Source organism: Puma concolor, chromosome A2 (genome assembly GCF_028749965.1).
Source record: "Puma concolor isolate L17-30 chromosome A2, mPumCon1.1.hap2, whole genome shotgun sequence".
Classification (NCBI taxonomy): Eukaryota; Metazoa; Chordata; class Mammalia; order Carnivora; family Felidae; genus Puma; species Puma concolor.
The window spans coordinates 150,693,894-150,709,892 of NC_141668.1; the positions used below are offsets into that span (position 1 = coordinate 150,693,894).

General features: G+C 58.9%; 1 protein-coding gene across 7 annotated transcripts in view; it reads right to left on the bottom strand.

Moving 5' to 3' along the window:
- The window catches only part of STAB1 (stabilin 1), a 26,790-nt gene extending 11,761 nt beyond the window's left edge, over window positions 1-15,029 (bottom strand). For 5 of the 7 annotated variants that reach the window (XR_015248370.1, XM_086698016.1, XM_086698018.1 and 2 more), the window contains exons 1-27: window positions 14,848-15,029; window positions 10,763-10,899; window positions 10,302-10,417; window positions 9,989-10,074; window positions 9,850-9,919; window positions 9,395-9,490; window positions 8,939-9,049; window positions 8,249-8,445; window positions 7,870-8,000; window positions 7,562-7,689; window positions 7,181-7,269; window positions 6,845-6,982; window positions 6,563-6,706; window positions 6,321-6,383; window positions 5,926-6,039; window positions 5,788-5,841; window positions 5,466-5,546; window positions 4,868-5,026; window positions 4,439-4,501; window positions 4,127-4,222; window positions 3,851-3,937; window positions 3,249-3,360; window positions 2,594-2,780; window positions 2,390-2,483; window positions 2,133-2,291; window positions 754-849; window positions 45-140 (exon numbers count right to left, since the gene is read on the bottom strand). Coding sequence is in view for 6 of the 7 variants with exons in the window: in XM_086698016.1 (XP_086554142.1) it covers window positions 45-140; window positions 754-849; window positions 2,133-2,291; window positions 2,390-2,483; window positions 2,594-2,780; window positions 3,249-3,360; window positions 3,851-3,937; window positions 4,127-4,222; window positions 4,439-4,501; window positions 4,868-5,026; window positions 5,466-5,546; window positions 5,788-5,841; window positions 5,926-6,039; window positions 6,321-6,383; window positions 6,563-6,706; window positions 6,845-6,982; window positions 7,181-7,269; window positions 7,562-7,689; window positions 7,870-8,000; window positions 8,249-8,445; window positions 8,939-9,049; window positions 9,395-9,490; window positions 9,850-9,919; window positions 9,989-10,074; window positions 10,302-10,417; window positions 10,763-10,899; window positions 14,848-14,928 (2,985 nt within the window). In the remaining variant the exon portion in view is untranslated. The remainder of the gene's footprint in view (window positions 1-44; window positions 141-753; window positions 850-2,132; window positions 2,292-2,389; window positions 2,484-2,593; window positions 2,781-3,248; window positions 3,361-3,850; window positions 3,938-4,126; window positions 4,223-4,438; window positions 4,502-4,867; window positions 5,027-5,465; window positions 5,547-5,787; window positions 5,842-5,925; window positions 6,040-6,320; window positions 6,384-6,562; window positions 6,707-6,844; window positions 6,983-7,180; window positions 7,270-7,561; window positions 7,690-7,869; window positions 8,001-8,248; window positions 8,446-8,938; window positions 9,050-9,394; window positions 9,491-9,849; window positions 9,920-9,988; window positions 10,075-10,301; window positions 10,418-10,762; window positions 10,900-14,847) is intronic. The other 2 variants (XM_086698014.1, XM_025916460.2) reach the window with 2 other exon arrangements.
- Between the last annotated feature and the right edge of the window lie 970 nt (window positions 15,030-15,999).

Here is a 15,999-nt window from a genome sequence, read left to right on the forward strand (position 1 = left end):
AAAGGAACCCCCCCCCACCCTGCCAAACACAGGGACCCACTCACCCGGAAGATGTCTCCGTAGCAGTTGAAGCCATCACCCCCATAGCCAGAGGGGCATGTGCAGACCCGCTGACCTCCCCCCACTGCTTGGCAGGTGGCCTGAATTGCAGGTGGGGCAAAGAGACAGGGCCCTCCGTTCAGTACTCAGATGGCAAGCTGGACAGCACCCCATCTCTCTGTTCACCCTTATCATCTATCTTCCTGCTGCCTGCCTGTCTTGCTACCCAGCCCCACCATCTGTCTGTCCATCTAGCCAATCTGCATTCATGTTGCTCCTTTGGTATGCCTGGCCCTAGGTCTCCAAGGTCACTGAGCACTTGACATGAGTTACCCCACTTCATCATGACAGATGAGTTGGGAAAGCCCAGGGTTGAGGGAGCACCCAGGAGGAGACGCCTGAACTGAGAGCAGGAGGAGCTAGCTGGGAGGCCTTCCAGAATACGTGGGCAGAGGTGCAGTGGTGTTAGAGCAGAATGAAGTCGGGACAGACAGCAATGGGCTCAAAAAGGCCACAAGAGCATAGAAGAGGGTAGGGGGCAAGGGAGGAGACGGGAGGCAGGGCAGGGGTTGGGGCCTTAAGAACAAGTGAAAGCTCTATACTGTGGACAAAGGGGTGACATGGTTTGGATTTGTGGCTTGGATTCCAATCCTGGCCATAGACAGGGACAACCAGAGAGCCTCCCCCAGGCTCCGAGCCCTCTCGCCCCCTCACCAGGTCATGGCAGCCACCGTTGCCTGCCCGGCAGGGGTCAATTGGACTGCACACATAGCCATCCCCTGCGAATCCCAGCTTGCAGGTGCACCGGCTCTGGAGAGGTTAGAAGCAGAGGGCCTTATCTCACCAGGGGCACGCCCCTCTCCTCCTCCACTCCCCAGCTGTCCATGGGCCTTATGTCCTGGGGAGCCTTGTTCAGACACATGGAGCTTCTCCAGATCAGGATTCTGAGGCCCTGAGGGGAGGCTGGCTCTCCAGATGAGCCAACAGAAGTGATGGCATCGGCAGGGAAGCATCCATGGGGACTTGGTACCCCTCTGCCCTCAGGCCTGGGAGAGGTCAGCAACGTGTGGTGAGCAGGGAGGTGTTGGCAAGGCTGACCCCAGGGCTGGCGGCACAGACCCACCTCTGACCCTGCCACCCTGCTCTGATCCTTCCCACTGAATGCCTGTGTCTTGGGCTTGTCCCCACTGCAGCTGAGTGGTGACACTCCCCAGATCTCAGTTGCCCTCCTCTGCAAGTTGGGGGAATCTCAACCTGCTTATTCTGGTCCTCAGTTCAGGACTTTAACATTGCGTAGCTTCTTGTGGAGTGGAGAGTGCCAGCCCTCATAGCCAGCTGGGTGCTCGCCATGGACACCCCACAGGCGGGTGGCCCCAACCATCATGAGAAAAGTCCCTGCACACACTGACCCAGAGCCAGCCAGGCCTGGTCTCCCGATCGGCATACTAGACACTTGAGTGCCACCTAGTCCTCAGGTTCACGGGTCTGATGTGCCTCACAAGGAAAGCTCCAGATGCTCAGACCCTGTGGCTGGGGTCTGAGGCTGCAAAGCTCCACAGCTGGATTTCCAGGAGTCTAAACATTTGGGGATGCCACTTTCCTTGGGCAGGAGTCTCCCCCTGCTTTGCTCAGCTTTGAATTCCTAAGTCTAGAATAGGGACTAGCATGTAACACGCTCCTGGTGCCATGTGGGAAACCAGTGAGTGAATGAGTGAACTCATGGTCAGAAGACAGTGGCCCTGAGGCCAGAAAGAGCAGAGGACTCGTGGACTCAGTTACGAGAGTCCTCATCCCCGAGGGATGGGAGCCGCGGCCTTCTGATTTGGGGAATAGGCAGCCTTGGACTGGTGCTAGAATGCGCCTTCCTTTAAAACTGTCATGGCCTTCATGTTGTCTCCAGGACACGTCTGCTGCTTCTAGACTACACAACTCAACATTCCAGACCTGCATTCTCACTTGTGTCTGAGATTTGAGACCCTCAGCTGGAGTTCTTGGGAGTGGATGCCCATGGAGCCAGATGGGGTGGGGTGAGAGACCCCCAGAATGAAGACTCCTTGCCCCACTCTGCTGCCTCTAGGCTTGCTGTGCCTCACCTGCCCAGGTCCCACGTAGCTGCAGAGGGCGTCGGCGTGACAACCACCTCTCACATCCAGCTCACACTCGTCGATGGCCACACAGACACGGCCGTCCCCGCTCCAGCCTTTGTGGCATGTGCAGTGGTGGTTGCCCAGGGCCCCAGGGACACACTCAGCCTGTGAGAGCCACGATGAAATGACTCAGCTCTGCAGGATGGTGGGCTGACCCTCCCACCCCTGGGTCAGGGCTTCAGGAGAGAGACAGTGAGACTGACATTTTCTGAGCAGCCACCACGGTCTGGGTGGGAGCAGGGGTTGCTGGGTGTACAGGAGAAGCCATCACCCTCGAAGCCATCGAGACAGACACACCTGCAGCCAGCGAACAAGAGGCCTCCAGTGAGCCTCTGGAAGAGCTCAGAGGCCGAATGAACTGACATGCATGGTAATGGACAAGGCAGAGGGGAAACGTGAGTCCTCACCTGGTAACGCCTCCCTGGCTAACACAGCGGGCGTGCAGGTGGCAGCTCTGGGCCCGTTCCGTGGGCCCACAGTTCACAGAGGACTCATTGCAGAAGTGGCCGCTGAAGCCTGGGGCACACGTGCCACGCTGGCACACACCCCCACTGCCTGGACGGTTGTCACAGAGACCGTGGACGCAGCCACAGTCTGCAGGGAGGAGATGGGATCAGGAAAGCTAAGACAGGGGCAGAGCTGGCCGGGAGCCAGGATGAAGCCACGGGAGCACTGGGGACAGGGAATGGGGCAGCCGGCATAGATTTGACTTCAGGATCACAATATCAGAGGCCATCCCAGACTCAGTGGACAGGCAGAAGAAATGCAAGCAGGGCCATTCATTGCTTTCAGTCACCCCATTCTAGCTTCCCTGCCCCCAACAGCACCATCAGAAAGTTCTTTTGTGTGTCTGACTTAAATCTCACATGCTTTAGATTGAACCACAGCTGTCATCCTGGCATGGGTGAAGGAGACATCCATTTTTGTCCCCAAATCCTCCCCTCCTCCCTCTGGCCCTCACTCTTCCTCCTGGGGCTCTATTCCCCTTCTTGAGAGTCCCCAACCCTCTTTCCAAGCAGAGCCTTTTTTCCCTAGCAGGCAGCCTGGGCCAGGACCACCCACCTTCCTGGCACTGGTCTCCATGCTTGTTTGGGTTAGAGCAGATGTGGCAGGCGATGCCTTTGTAGTCTGGGAAGCAGAGGCAGGCCCCGTTGCCCCGGACCCCGTCGCTGCACTGGGGGTGGACAGGAAGAGGGACCAGTCATGGGGTGGGGGCTGTCCTTGCCCTCCCCCACACCCTCTTCCTCCATGGGGTGGCTCTGAGCTTCTGCTCCCCGCGGAAGACCTCACCCTGGAAGAGACCAAGCCACCGATGCTGCCAAAGAACTGGGGCCCTAAAAGACACCCGGCCCTGGAGGCTTCAGGGGGGACCTCTGCGCAACCTAGAAACACACAACCCCTAGGGTGTCTTCCCTGCCCTCGATGCTACCAAGTGGCAAAACAGAACACACAAGAAAAGCACTGACAAATAGGTTTCATGAAAACCAGGTTCCCAAGTCCATCTACTTAATTATTTCTAATTAAAATACTAAAAACAATATAGTCCAACTCCCTCTGCCTAAATGTTGGAAACCTGAGACCACAGAGCGGCAGGCTTGACTCAGACACACAGGGTGTCACTGGCCAACTCCCACCCCTCACCCCAGGGCAGTGGGGGGACTCACGGTGCCTTTGCCATAGCAGGGGTTGGAGAAGCCCCCAGGACACTGTATACAGTCAGGCCCAAAAAACCCTTTGCAGCAGCCAGGTTTCTGTAAGAGACAAAAGCGTGTCTGAGGGTCCATCTGGGGCCACTGCTGCTCTCTGGCCCCATCTCTAGAACAAGGGGGTGCATGAAGCCCCTCTGGGATGCAACACAGCTCTCTGAGGAAGGCAGCCTGCTCTGCCCCGGAGGGGAGGCTCCAGCTCACCAGCAGTGAGCACCCCACACCCAGGCTCACCAGGATAGTCTGGTTGCAGTAGTGAGCGCAGCCTTTCTTCAGGACGTTGAGCCCAGTAGGGTCATGGGTGTAGACACACTCCTTGGGGAAGATGTCCTGGGGTGGGCCGTGCAAAGCTGATCAGCAGTGAGGTATGGGGCCTGAGCCGGCCCCTTTTGCCAGGCAGCTCTGATCCAGGGACCACTCAGCACTCTGGGTCCAGCCGAGAGGGACTGAGCCTCCAGGTCCAGCCTCACAGGGCCTTCTCCCCACCCTGACCCATGACGGAAGTCTCACTGGGCAGCCCTAAGGGCCCAGCCAAGGGACACTCACCAGCTTCATGCTGTTGGGGGGGCACATGCTGGTGTTCAGGGCTTGGCAGTCCACACAGGAGCCCTGTGCAGGGAAGGGCCGACAGGAGGAGGGGGGTGGCGGGCAGAGTGGTTAGTCGTGGTTTATTTATACAGAAGACCCTAAGTAAGCGTCACGGAGCCAAGCCCCGAGGTATGAGAGAGTCAACTGCCGGAGGGCCAGGGCAGAAGGAAGAGCTTAGCGTGGGAGTGTGAGAACTGTGGCAGAGGGCTGGGACAAAGGGCCAGAAGATGCAGGAGTGATCTTGAAGGAACCATCAACAGCACTGCTGACACCTGGCGGTGGGGGAGGCAGGCACCTCTGTGGGGTGTGTGCCTAGGCCCCAGCCCTAAAGCCACTGGAGGAGAACAGGGACCCCAGGAAGGGTGGGACCGTGCGGCACGTGCTCACCGCCACGATCTTGTACTGCTCCTCGTTGCAGTGCTTAGGCAGGATGGGCAGGATGGTCGGGGGCAGCAGGACACCCTCCAGCATGTGGATCACGCCATTGGCAGCCAGCACGTCCACTCTCCGTAGTGGCACCCCCTCGGGTCCCAGCAGGATGCGCCCCTGTGGTGGAGCCCAGTGTGTAGCCTGTCTGGCCTGGCAGACCCCTGGGCCCATGCCTCCTTCATCCCCACAGCCCAGCCTGCCGGCCCTCTCCTCTCCCTGGCTCTCCAGAGCCTCCTGCTCTGGCAAAGCTGCTCCAGCCTCTGTGTCCTGAGCCCTGTAGTGCCTGCTCATGTGGTTTCCAGCCTCTGCGCCCCAAGTCACACGGAATACCACCCCCCCCCTTGTGCCCACCCTCCACGTCTTTGGAGCCCCCCCGGTCTGTTGGGCCCCAGGAGAGGGATTTGATCTGTGCCTGCCTCCCACATAGTCCCACCAGGGCCTGCACTCCATGGGGCTCAGAGCATAAAGGCAGGTCCAAAAGAGACCACATAACCAGCCAGTCATCACCAGCTCCTCCATCAGTCCATTTGTTCCAGATTTTGTTTGTGGAGCTCACCTCCTCAGAGATATTCACAGCCAGGACCTGGTTTGCCATGGTGAGGACCCGACCCTTGGAGATGAGCTTCTCAATGGTCAGCTGAGGCAGAGGAGAGTGTGGCCTTAGGCTGGGCATTAGCCACACTGTAAAGCCCCAAACAGTCCTGCCCAGGTGACTCACAGCCACCACCTTGGTCCCCAGACTCTCTTCTGTGCTTATAGAATCCAAACAGATGGGGAGAGGAAAAGGGACTCCCAGGGAGGCCAAGACCTACAGACAAGCATCCAAAAGCCCAGCAGCAGGTACAAGCTGGTCACCCTTCCAGAGAAGAGCCTCTCACCTGCCCATGGCTGTAGATGTGGTACTTCACCAGCTCCTGTAGTTTGGACAGACCCTGGCAAGGGAGAGAGGGCTTGGTAGGGGAGGGTAGAGGCCCAGGTACCCTGTCTCCCCAGCCCCTTCTCCCCACCAAGCTTACTGCTGTGAAGAGGTAGATCAGACGGCCATCACGCAACATGTCCACAGCCTCGTTGCTTGGGACAAACACTGTGAATGGCCCAGGCCCATCCAGGATGGAGGGTAGCCCACAGTTCTGTGACAGCGAGAAGGAGGCTCAGCGAGGCTCGGCCTCTACCTCTGAGGCCTGCCTGGGCCCCACAACCCTCAGCCTGCAGGGAACGCCCACAAGGAGTAAGTGGGAGACAATGGCATTGGGTCCATGCTAACACAGGACCTCAGGATGGTGATGAGCAGGTTACAGGGTGGGGGCATGGGCAAAGACCCATACTACTCCAGATCCCCAGATCCCTCTGGGGTAATGAGGGGTCCTGAGCCAAAAGATCAGATGGGCTAGGACCATTCCCCCAAACTCACCTCCAGGATGGTTTCAAACCGGCTGAAGGCCTCAGTAGAGGCAAGGATCTGGCCGATGGTTCTCTGTAGCAAGGGACAAGCATGAGAGCCCCAGAGAAAAGGGTGAGGCTGCGTCAGCCTCAGAGGGGAAGGAGTTCTGTTCCACTCCTGCCCAGAACTGCCCCTGCCCACTCTCTGAACTCTGTGGGAGTCAGAGGTCACCCAGTGGCACGAGATGGAGAAAGGGGAGGGCACTGGCTTACCTTGGGGTCCTCAGGGAGCTCTGGTGGGGGCTGCCACTGCAGAGCAGTGACCAAGTGGAAGACACCATTGGCTGCCGGGTAGTTGGCCTTTTGGATGGTGAATGTTTGCTGGGGGTGCTCTTTGTACTTGTATGTGTACTTCTGCTGAGACGTGAGACCTCTGGCTCATACGGCACAGGCCAGCCTCCTGTCCCAAGGCTCCGTTCCACCTCCACACCATGCTCAGGCAGCGTCCCCCAACTGTGACACCTCTGGTCCCCAGGCTGGGGTTGCCCTCCTTACCATGAAGTGGTTGAAAGTGACGGTGAGCTCCTGCCCATCCAGTGTCCACCACCTGCGTGTCTGCTGGGTTCCCAATTCCTCCAGGATGTGCTGTCCCGCTATGATGTGCTGTTTGCAGAGCTGCCGGGCAACGGACGCCTGTGGGCAAAGGGGGACGAGGGTGCCAAATGGGCCCGTGGCGGTTGTCATGCCACGCTGCCCAAGCAATGGACAGGACAAGGGGCGTCCCAGGCCTCAGATCCCCAGAGTGTGGCCTCTCTTGGGGCCCTCAAGCCTGGGGCAGGTCCAGGGAGGAGGCAAGGGCTGGCAGCCAGCTCCTCAAGGGGAAGGGCTCACGTTCATGGTCCTGGAGAAGACAGACGAGAGGGACGGTACCAGCACGGTAAATGGGCCCGATGTGGTGAGGATCTCGCGGCAGCCCTGGTCTGGGAGCCGGGAGAGGATGTATTAGAATAGATCTGGGAAAACCTCAGGCATCAGTCCTATGTTTTGGAGAGTTGGGTGGTGGGCACTGGGCCTAGGTCTAGGGTAGATGAGAGGCATCAGGATTTGGGGGACTAGCTCCCACCTCCAATCACACACCCCACCCCGGCCCACTCTACTTCCATAGCTCTTGGGCAGAGAGACAGGGCATCCTTGCAGAGTCCGCCCCTCCCTCCCTCCTAAGAATGTGAGTATGAGGGACAAGGTCACAGGCAGGCGGTAGGGGTCACACACCCAACATGGCCAGGGTGACTCTCAGCCGCAGGAATACCACACCCAGTTGGCTGGCCTTCTGTATCTCATGGAGCAGGTGTCCATAGCAGGCACGCCCATCCCCTACCTCGCCCTCCTTGCACACACAGCTAGGGACATGGGTAGAATGGGTCAGGGCAGGGGTATGGCCAGTCCCTACCTCCTGGCCCTCATGCAACTGTCCCCTCAGGGCCTTTGAACTGAGGGTGCGCATGTGTGCACACTTGCCCCTGCCCAGCCCACCCTCTCTGCTCTGCCCCCGGTGCCCACCCCAAAGCCCTCGTGCCTACCTGGTCTTCCCATCGGAGGTCACCTGACAGGTAGCTGACCGGTCGCAGGAATGAGGGAAACAGTAGGCAAAGCAGCCCGAAGAGGCATTGTGATTGATGCTGACCAAGCCTGGCTTACACTGGCAGGAGGCCTGGGCCACCAGGCAGGGGGAGGAGGGTGACATCACATCTGTGAGAACCACTGGCATCTGCTGCACCCACAAAGCTATGCTCGGCCCGTGCACCCACCAGCTGAGAAGAGGGCTGTCATCTTCTTCCCATTTTACAAAGGGGGCAACTGAGGCTCCCAAGAGGCCCGTGAGGGCCAAGAGGCCTAGGGTCCAGTAGCCAATAGGGGTGGGTGGACCACGGGACAGGCCCGAGCCAGGGCCCGGCTCACCTTGCCTGATCTCAGGTACAGACACACGGTGGAGTTGATGGGGCAGCCACCATGGTTGATGGTGCACGGGTCATGGGGCAGACACACCGTCCCGTCACCGTGGTAGTCCTTGGGGCAGCGACACTGTGCCTGCCCCGTGGGGCTCACCGAGCACTGGGCCAGTGGGGAACAGGGCGATGGCTGGCAGGGATTAGGGGCTGCCAGGGCAGAGAGAGAGAGAGCCCAAGTGAGCTGAGCACCCAGGAGCCTCATTACGTCTGCAGGAATGGCCCAAAGATGAGGTGAGCAAGTTGATCTAGAACTTGGAGACAGGGCCTCTCTCGGTGGCAGGCTGTACTTGCTGTAAATGGCCAGATTGTACTTGCTGGTTTAAAAGGGGGCGCCTGGGTGGCTCAGTCGGTTAAGTGTCCAACTCTTGATTTTGGCTCAGGTCATGATCTCACAGCTGTGAGATTGAGCCCTCAGTCCAGCTCTGCTGCCTGTGCAGAACCTGCTTGGGATTCTCTCTCTCCCCCTCTCTCTCTGCCCCTCCCCGGCTTGTGTGCACTCGCTCTCTCTCTCTCTCTCTCTCTCTCTCTTTCTTTCCAAATAAATAAATAAGCTTAAAAAAATTTTTTTTGTTTAAAGGATGTCTTCCCAGCCCCTGGTCATTCTGAACTTGGGCCTCCAGCATCTAGGTCGCTGACTTACCTCTACATTCTCTGCCCTGCTGGGTGTGGCCCGGGAGGCAGCTGCAGGCAGGGGCCTCTGCAGAGCACTGGGAGTTCTGGGGACAATTCAGGGCCTGGCAGACTGGCAGCTCTGAGTGAGGAGGGGGGAGTATTGTGGTGACTCAGAGCTCCAGGTTGGGGAGGAAGGAAGATAGGAACGAAGATGTTCTGCCCAGTTTGCTGTGTAACTCTGGCCAGGGCCTTACCCTCTCTTGGCCTCTGGGCAGTATAGGTCTCAGATGGCGTTCCCTCCCCCAGACCACTGTGTCTCTTTCCTACTTTGAAAGAAATTAGGCTTTGGGCAGAAGTCCTGCTGGGGCTCAGGCCCCATCCCTCACCTACTGGCCTCTCTTGCTCTGGTCACTGAGCAAGGGCTCAGCACTTGCTCAGTGAGCAGGAGGCTGCCATTCCATCCTATCCCAGCATCCCTGCCCACCTTGGTCACAGAGGGCTCCGGTGTATCCAGCAAAACACAGGCAGCTTCCATCTCCAAGTGGCCCATGGCTGCACACGCCATGCACGCAGCTGCACACTGGGAGGGACACACAGGGACACACGGGGACATTGAGTCCCTACCCTCTGCATTTCTAGAACTCAGTTTCAGCTGGCACCAGCCCAAGAATACAGGGCTGTAATGTAGGACCACAGGGGAGATGGGAGCCCAAGGGAGGCTCCTGGCCTAGCCTCGGGGCCCAGGGGGTGGCCTCCTGGTGAAGGCCTCTGGGAACAGTACAGGGCTGGAGGTATGAGCTGGCAAAGCTCACGTCCTTGGAGGTGAAGTGTCAGGCTGAGGGACTGGGAGGGAGCCTGCTGGGGGGCGGGTACATGGACTAGGTCTCCACAGTTCCCCAGGTGGGCAGTGGCCCTGCCCCCTGCCCCGCCAGCACTCACCTGACTGGCAGTTGGGCCCAAATCGGCTGGGGTCTTGGCACTCCTGGCAGGAGGAGCCACTGAAGTTTTCCTGGCAGAGATTTGCAGCAAGTCAGTGCAGCCCTCCAGTGCCCCCACCCCAGCCCTACCAGGCCCTTACCTGGCACACACAGGTCCCGTTCCCGTCTATGCCATCCAGGCAGGTCCCACGGCCATTACACGGAGTCTCAGCACCTCCAGGACACTCTGTGAACCACCCCCCCCGGAACTCAGCTGTGCCCCTAGGAACTCACAATTCACCCCTGACCCCAGCAGCTCCGGGCAGCCCCGGCCCCTCCCCCAGGCAGCCAAGCTATGCTGGTGCTCACTCAGTGTCCATTTACTGAACGAGTGGAAGGTGATGCAGGCAGAAGCTACAGATGGGGGCACCCAGGGCTGGAGTATGAGGAGCAGGGCTGGGCCCCCACCAATACCATAACACTGGGATCCCCAGTAGCCGGGGCAGCAGGCCTTCTCCACCACGTCCTTCCAGCACTCCATGCTGCAGCCGCTCATAGACATCAAAGAGTCCCCCAGCTGCACCTCGTAGCTGGGCACAAAGGTGGGCAGGGTGACAGGAGGGACTCCCACTCTGCAGCCCCCAGCCTGGCCTCCCCACACTGGGTTCCATTGCTCTGGCTCTGCCTCCTCTCTGTCTGCCTGGTCCGGAGCTGAGCACAGGGCTGGCAAGTAGTAGGTGCTCAATAAATACCAGCTGCCCCCACCTCCTCCCTACTCCCTATCTCTGCCCCACTGGAAGGGCAACAGACATGTGAATAAGTGAGTCCCTGCCCTCACCACCCAAGCCTGCCAGGCTCTCCCTCGTCCCCCCAGCCCTCCCCCACCCTACAGGATGCTTCTGGAAGTGGACAAGGATGGAGGTGGGGATCCACACCGGCAGTCCTGTGAGATCTTCTCTGGTAACTCCCGAAGCCAGCCTGGGGGGCACATCCGCCTCTTAATGGCAGGGCACATGGTGCAGGGTATGCGCATGACAAACTTGGTCTTCACATCGCAGCGTCTGGACCGCACCTGGGCAACAAGTGGAATTTGGGGTGAGGCAGCCTGGACCCTGTACCCAGTCCTGGTTCTGCTCTGACTGAGGCAAGGCCTAGCACTTCTCTCCAGGCCTTGGTTTCCCACCTGTTCCAGTGAGGACAGGGGAAGCTGTGAGAGATGGGGAAACCTGCCTGTCACAGGTCCTCCCTGCCACGGTATGTTCCTATACCACAGCCACGGACTTCTGCCCACGGCCACAAACATATGCCCAGAAGCCTCAGAGTCTACACCTCCTGACGTGATGAGAACCCAGCCATTTTGTTAGACCTTAGTTCATTCAGATGACAAAACTGAACCCTGGGCCCCAAACCACCCAGAGACTGGGTCTGTCAGGGACCAGAACCTGAATTCTCAACCTAGTGTCCATTATCACCTCTCACTTAAGAGTAAACACTAAATGCCACAGCAGACACTGCTTGGGAGAGCACAGCGATTCAATTCCCAGGCCCAGGCAGAACCCCTTTGGTCATCACTTTGCCCTGAGCATGTCTCCACTGTGCTGCTAAATGACCCTCTCAGCAAGCCCAAGGGCCTACTCGGCTGCCCCAGGGGCAGAGACCCAACAGCCAGCCCCAGACCCAAGAGGTAGGCCTGTGTGAGCAGACGTGCACAGGGAGTCTGCATGGGTTCCCTAAGTCCTGACCCCAGGCCTGGCGCCTGGCCCCTGGCCCCACACAAGAACACGGACCCAGAGGTCCACAACTTATCATCGGGTGGGCAATGCTGGCGCGAGGGAGCTGTGAGGACCCAGGCGGCTTCCCAGGGGTGGTGACTCAATTGAGTTGGGGCTGAAAGATGGATAAGAGTTGGCCAGGGTAGTGCCCCTGGTAGAGGGGACAGGAGAGGCAAAAGCCAGGAAGTGGAAAGGAGCAGGTGACAAAGTGTGACAAGGCAGAGAGCAGCCAAGGAGAGAGGCCAGTGGCCAGGCCAACTGGTTTGTTTTAAATGGACCTCTGGCCAAGGTGGGGGAGGGGGTGGGGGGAAGAGAAGAGACCATCCCCTGAGGGTGCCGGATGCTGAGAAAGCCCAGCCCTGTGGTCCCACTCACTGGCCTGCCACAGCCCCTGCCAGTCCACTATCCCTGGGGCCACCGTCATGGCAACAAAGTCCCAAGAACAGTGCCATGCCCTGGAGGGATGGAAGTTTAAGTCTACATTGTAAGTGGGAGAAAGGGCCATAGGAGAGTGTGTGTTGATGGAAGAGAGGATTTGGGGTTCCAGGGCCCAGACTAGAGAGTCTAAAATATTCTAATCTAAAAAATGCTGAACATGCTGCGGTGCAAAGGGAGTGAGCCCAGAACATCTCTTTCCTAGAAGGTTACACATGTGAGGCCTCTCAAGGCAAGAGGAGAGAAGAAACAGCAGCATGACACTTCTGAGAAGATCCAAGGGCCGCTTTCTGCTGCTGTGATTTGGCCCTTTCCGCTCATGCCTCTGCGGTCTGCAAAGAAGGAAGTTGCTGAGAGTGGCCTTAGGCCCAGCCGTGGGGCTGAGTGTTGTGGTCTCACTCCCCACCCTGGGGTTCAGCCTTTGCTGAGCCGGGGAATGTCTAGGAAGTTGGGTAACTCCAAGCCTGGGCAGCTGCTGGCTCAGGGCAAAGGCACCCCTGAGGGCCACCTGGCCAGCCGGGCCCAGTTGCCATTGTGGCCACCACTGGCCCGGGGACTGGCTCTCAGAGGAATGGAAGGGTTTAGGGGAGGGAGACAGCACGCTTTCTTGGCTCTTGGCAGGACGGTGGGGTGTGGAGTGTGGAGGTGAGCACAGGAGGAAGGTGTCCCAAGGGGGACACACTCACTCTCAGGCTGCTGCATTGGGAAATGTGTGTGAAATGGTGAAGGGTGGATAAGTCAGTGGCTGAATCATACTTCCCGTGGGGAGTGTACCAGATGTGGGCACCGGGCCCCTCTGCCCTACAACCTGGAAGGGGCACCAGCCTCCCCAGTGCACAGCGTCACCGCTGGTCCCTCTGGGTCACAGCCCAGTGCTGAATCAGATTCTCTTCTTTCCCGGGCACCTCAGAACCGCCTGAGCCAGGCCCTGGGTGCTGCCCCCTCCCTGCTCCGATCCAGAACTGATTTTGCAACATCTGCTTCCCACAGAGACAGATGTTGCTGGGGAAGTTGAGGAGACATGAGGTGTAAAGCCTGTTGCCAGTGGGAGAAATTCCCCCAAGATGGGGCCTGGGGCCCAGAACCCAAACTGCCTCAGAGGGGCAGCCCCCTCCGAACCCCCAACTGCTTTCTCTGCCCTAGATCAGGGCTCTTCTCCCTCCAACCCCCAGCTTGAGACTACAGGCTCCGCCAGCACCAGCACAGAGGAGACACTAAGCAAAAGGCGTTTTGAATGGACAAGGGCTAACACTCCCCCTCTTCCAGGAAGCCTTCCTTGCCTCTACTGCCTGAACCTGCCTGTGTTTGAGTCCTGCTTCTGCCTCTCACTGGCTGTGTGACCCACAGGTCATCCTTACCCCCTGGAGCCTCAGTTTCCTAATATTTAGAGAGGGCCTCACACTATAGGGATTGCCAGGAGGGTCGGGTGACTGAGGATGCAAGAGAAGGCCAGTATTGCCACCTTCCTGTTCATAGGAGCCCCGGGGACCATCAGACCTGGCCCAGGCTGGCTAAGCCCCAGCCCCAGGATACCGACTCAGAGGTGGTCAGAGCATAGGTCTTTGACAGGGAAAAATTCCCAGCGTGAGGCCCCTCATCGACCCCTGTCCCCAGAACATGGGGAGGTGGCAAGGCCTATGAAATGCCCTTGTATTTCACTTGTGGGAAAAATGGAGGAGGGAGGGAACGGGAACCCACCTGCAGGGCTCAGTGCAGCCTAGAATCCTGGACTCTTCCAACCATCGGTCACCCCTGCAGCCTCCAACCTGCCCATCCCCAGCTCCGATCTGGCCCTGCCTGGCAGTGGAATCCTGGACAAGTCCTTCCTCTCTGGAACCCAGCCTGCCCACTAATAATAATGGGGACAGCAGCAGCTGTCCCAAGAATCAAATGAACTTGGCCTCATGGTGGAGGGAACCCTCAACTGTAGGCAGGCCCCAGCCAGGCAACTCTATCTCCACCTTCAGGGTGGGAGGCTCTTCCAGAAGCTCCAGTGGGGACAATGTCCCTGCTCCGGGGCTCAAGCTGACCTGCAGCCCGGCAGCCGGGAGGCAGCTGACACACGTGGGACCTGACAGCCACACACTGGGACCCCTTCTCTGGGGACTCACAGGCAGTGATTGGGAGTATGGCTCCAGAGTTGGACAGACCGGTCTCCATCATCCTTGAACTTAAGCTCCCTCAGGCAGAGAACAGGACCCACTGTCCAGGGGTCATGAAGATTCCAGAGGATAATGGCCAGGTACACCCAGGGCTGTGCACTTGATAAAGGGCAGCTCTTAGGTTTGAGAGTATTCCTGTTGGCTGCTGCTTACCCAGAGGGAGTAGGGTTGAGGAGACCTCATTCTACCCCTGGGGCCAAATACAGGCACACATACATGTGTGTTCCACAACCCTCCAGGGTTGGGGGTGATTTTATCTCCAATACCCAGGCCAGATCCCCAGGGTCACAGAGAGTCCAGGCCCCAGTCTGGACAGGGAGGGCAGGAGGATGGGCCTGGCTCTGTACCCCCCAACTTCAGGCTGGGGAGCCCTGGGATGGCTGCCCACACCACATGGCTGGCAGGCTGGGTGCAGTTACAGGAGGGCAGGCCAACACACCCCTGCCACCCGAGGCAGCTAGACACAGACCTCTCAGCCTGTGGAGCTGGGCACAACAGCCCAGCCCTCTGGTCTTGCTCGGAGTCAGACAAGTATCGGCTGCCCCATGTGTCCCCCCAGACCTGTGCCCGATCTGTGCACACTTCCCTCCCTGCTCCCACCACTGGCCAGCGGGCCTGGATACCATGTCCCCCACACTGGCTCCTACTCACCTTCTGCCCCCTGGTGAAGCTGGAGCCTGCTAGGCAGAAGGCCAGGAGGCAGAGCAGGAGGAGGCCCCGGGGCCCTGCCATGGCTGGTGGCGGCTGGCGGGCACACCGTCCAGGACAGTCAGGGCAGCCAGTGTGGGGAATGAGCTTTAGGAGGCAGGCACAGGACAGGCGGGTGGGACGGGGCGGGCAGTTGCTTTAAAAGCAGCCTGGAGGCCCCGCCAGTTCACCCCCACAGGAACCCGCCAGGATTTCCTTCTGCTATCAGCAGCCTGCAGGCGGAAGGGAAAGTGCTGGCCGCTGACCCCTGCATGGTCAGCCTGGGCCCTGTTTGGGGCTTCCTGGCCTGGGACCCTCCTCTTGGTATCACTGCCCCCAAGCCCACCAGCAGCCACAAGCCTGGGGCTTATCAGAGGGTGTGAAGCAAATTCCGATGTAAACAACCGTCCAGCCCCTGTCTGCAAGCCCAGCCTGTATCATTCATAGGCTCTGGGGGTGGGGGGCTCTGGCGGTTGTGGGTAGGGCAGCCCCTGAATCAGGTCTGCCTGTCTTGACCTTGCCAACTGCTGAGAGCAGGTGCAGGGCCCGTGCTAAGCAGACAGCGCATCAGACCCTTCTTTGGCTCACCTGCCCCAGCCACACCCTCCACCTTGTTCTTGCACCCTCCTCCTCTTCCCAAGGAGCCTCCTGGCTTCCCACTGCACCCCAAACCCCTCTACCAGCCCCTGAGCTTGCCTGCTCTGCCATGAGCCTCTCCACTTCCTAACCTGCTGCTGTTCCCCCAGATCCTTTCACAGGGACTCACCCCAAGGTCAGCCTCAGGTCAAGCAAGGGTCACCAGCTACCATCACCTCCTAGCACTTGCCACCAGCTGACACTTTATTTCATTTATTCTCTGTCCTCTGATGGAATGTCAGCTATGGGAAAGCACGGATGGTGTCTGGCTGTTTCTCACGGTTGATGCTTAGTACAGATTTGTGGAGTGAATGAAGGCAGGCAGGCAGGTACCTTTATCATCCCTGTTACTGGTGGGGAAACCAGACTCAGTGCTGGGGCACTTGTCTAAGGTTGCTTGGCTAATCAGTATTAAGGTCCCATCCTCAACGCTTAAGGTCTGTTGCCTACAGGGCCCCGTGCACTACACAGCGCAGCCCC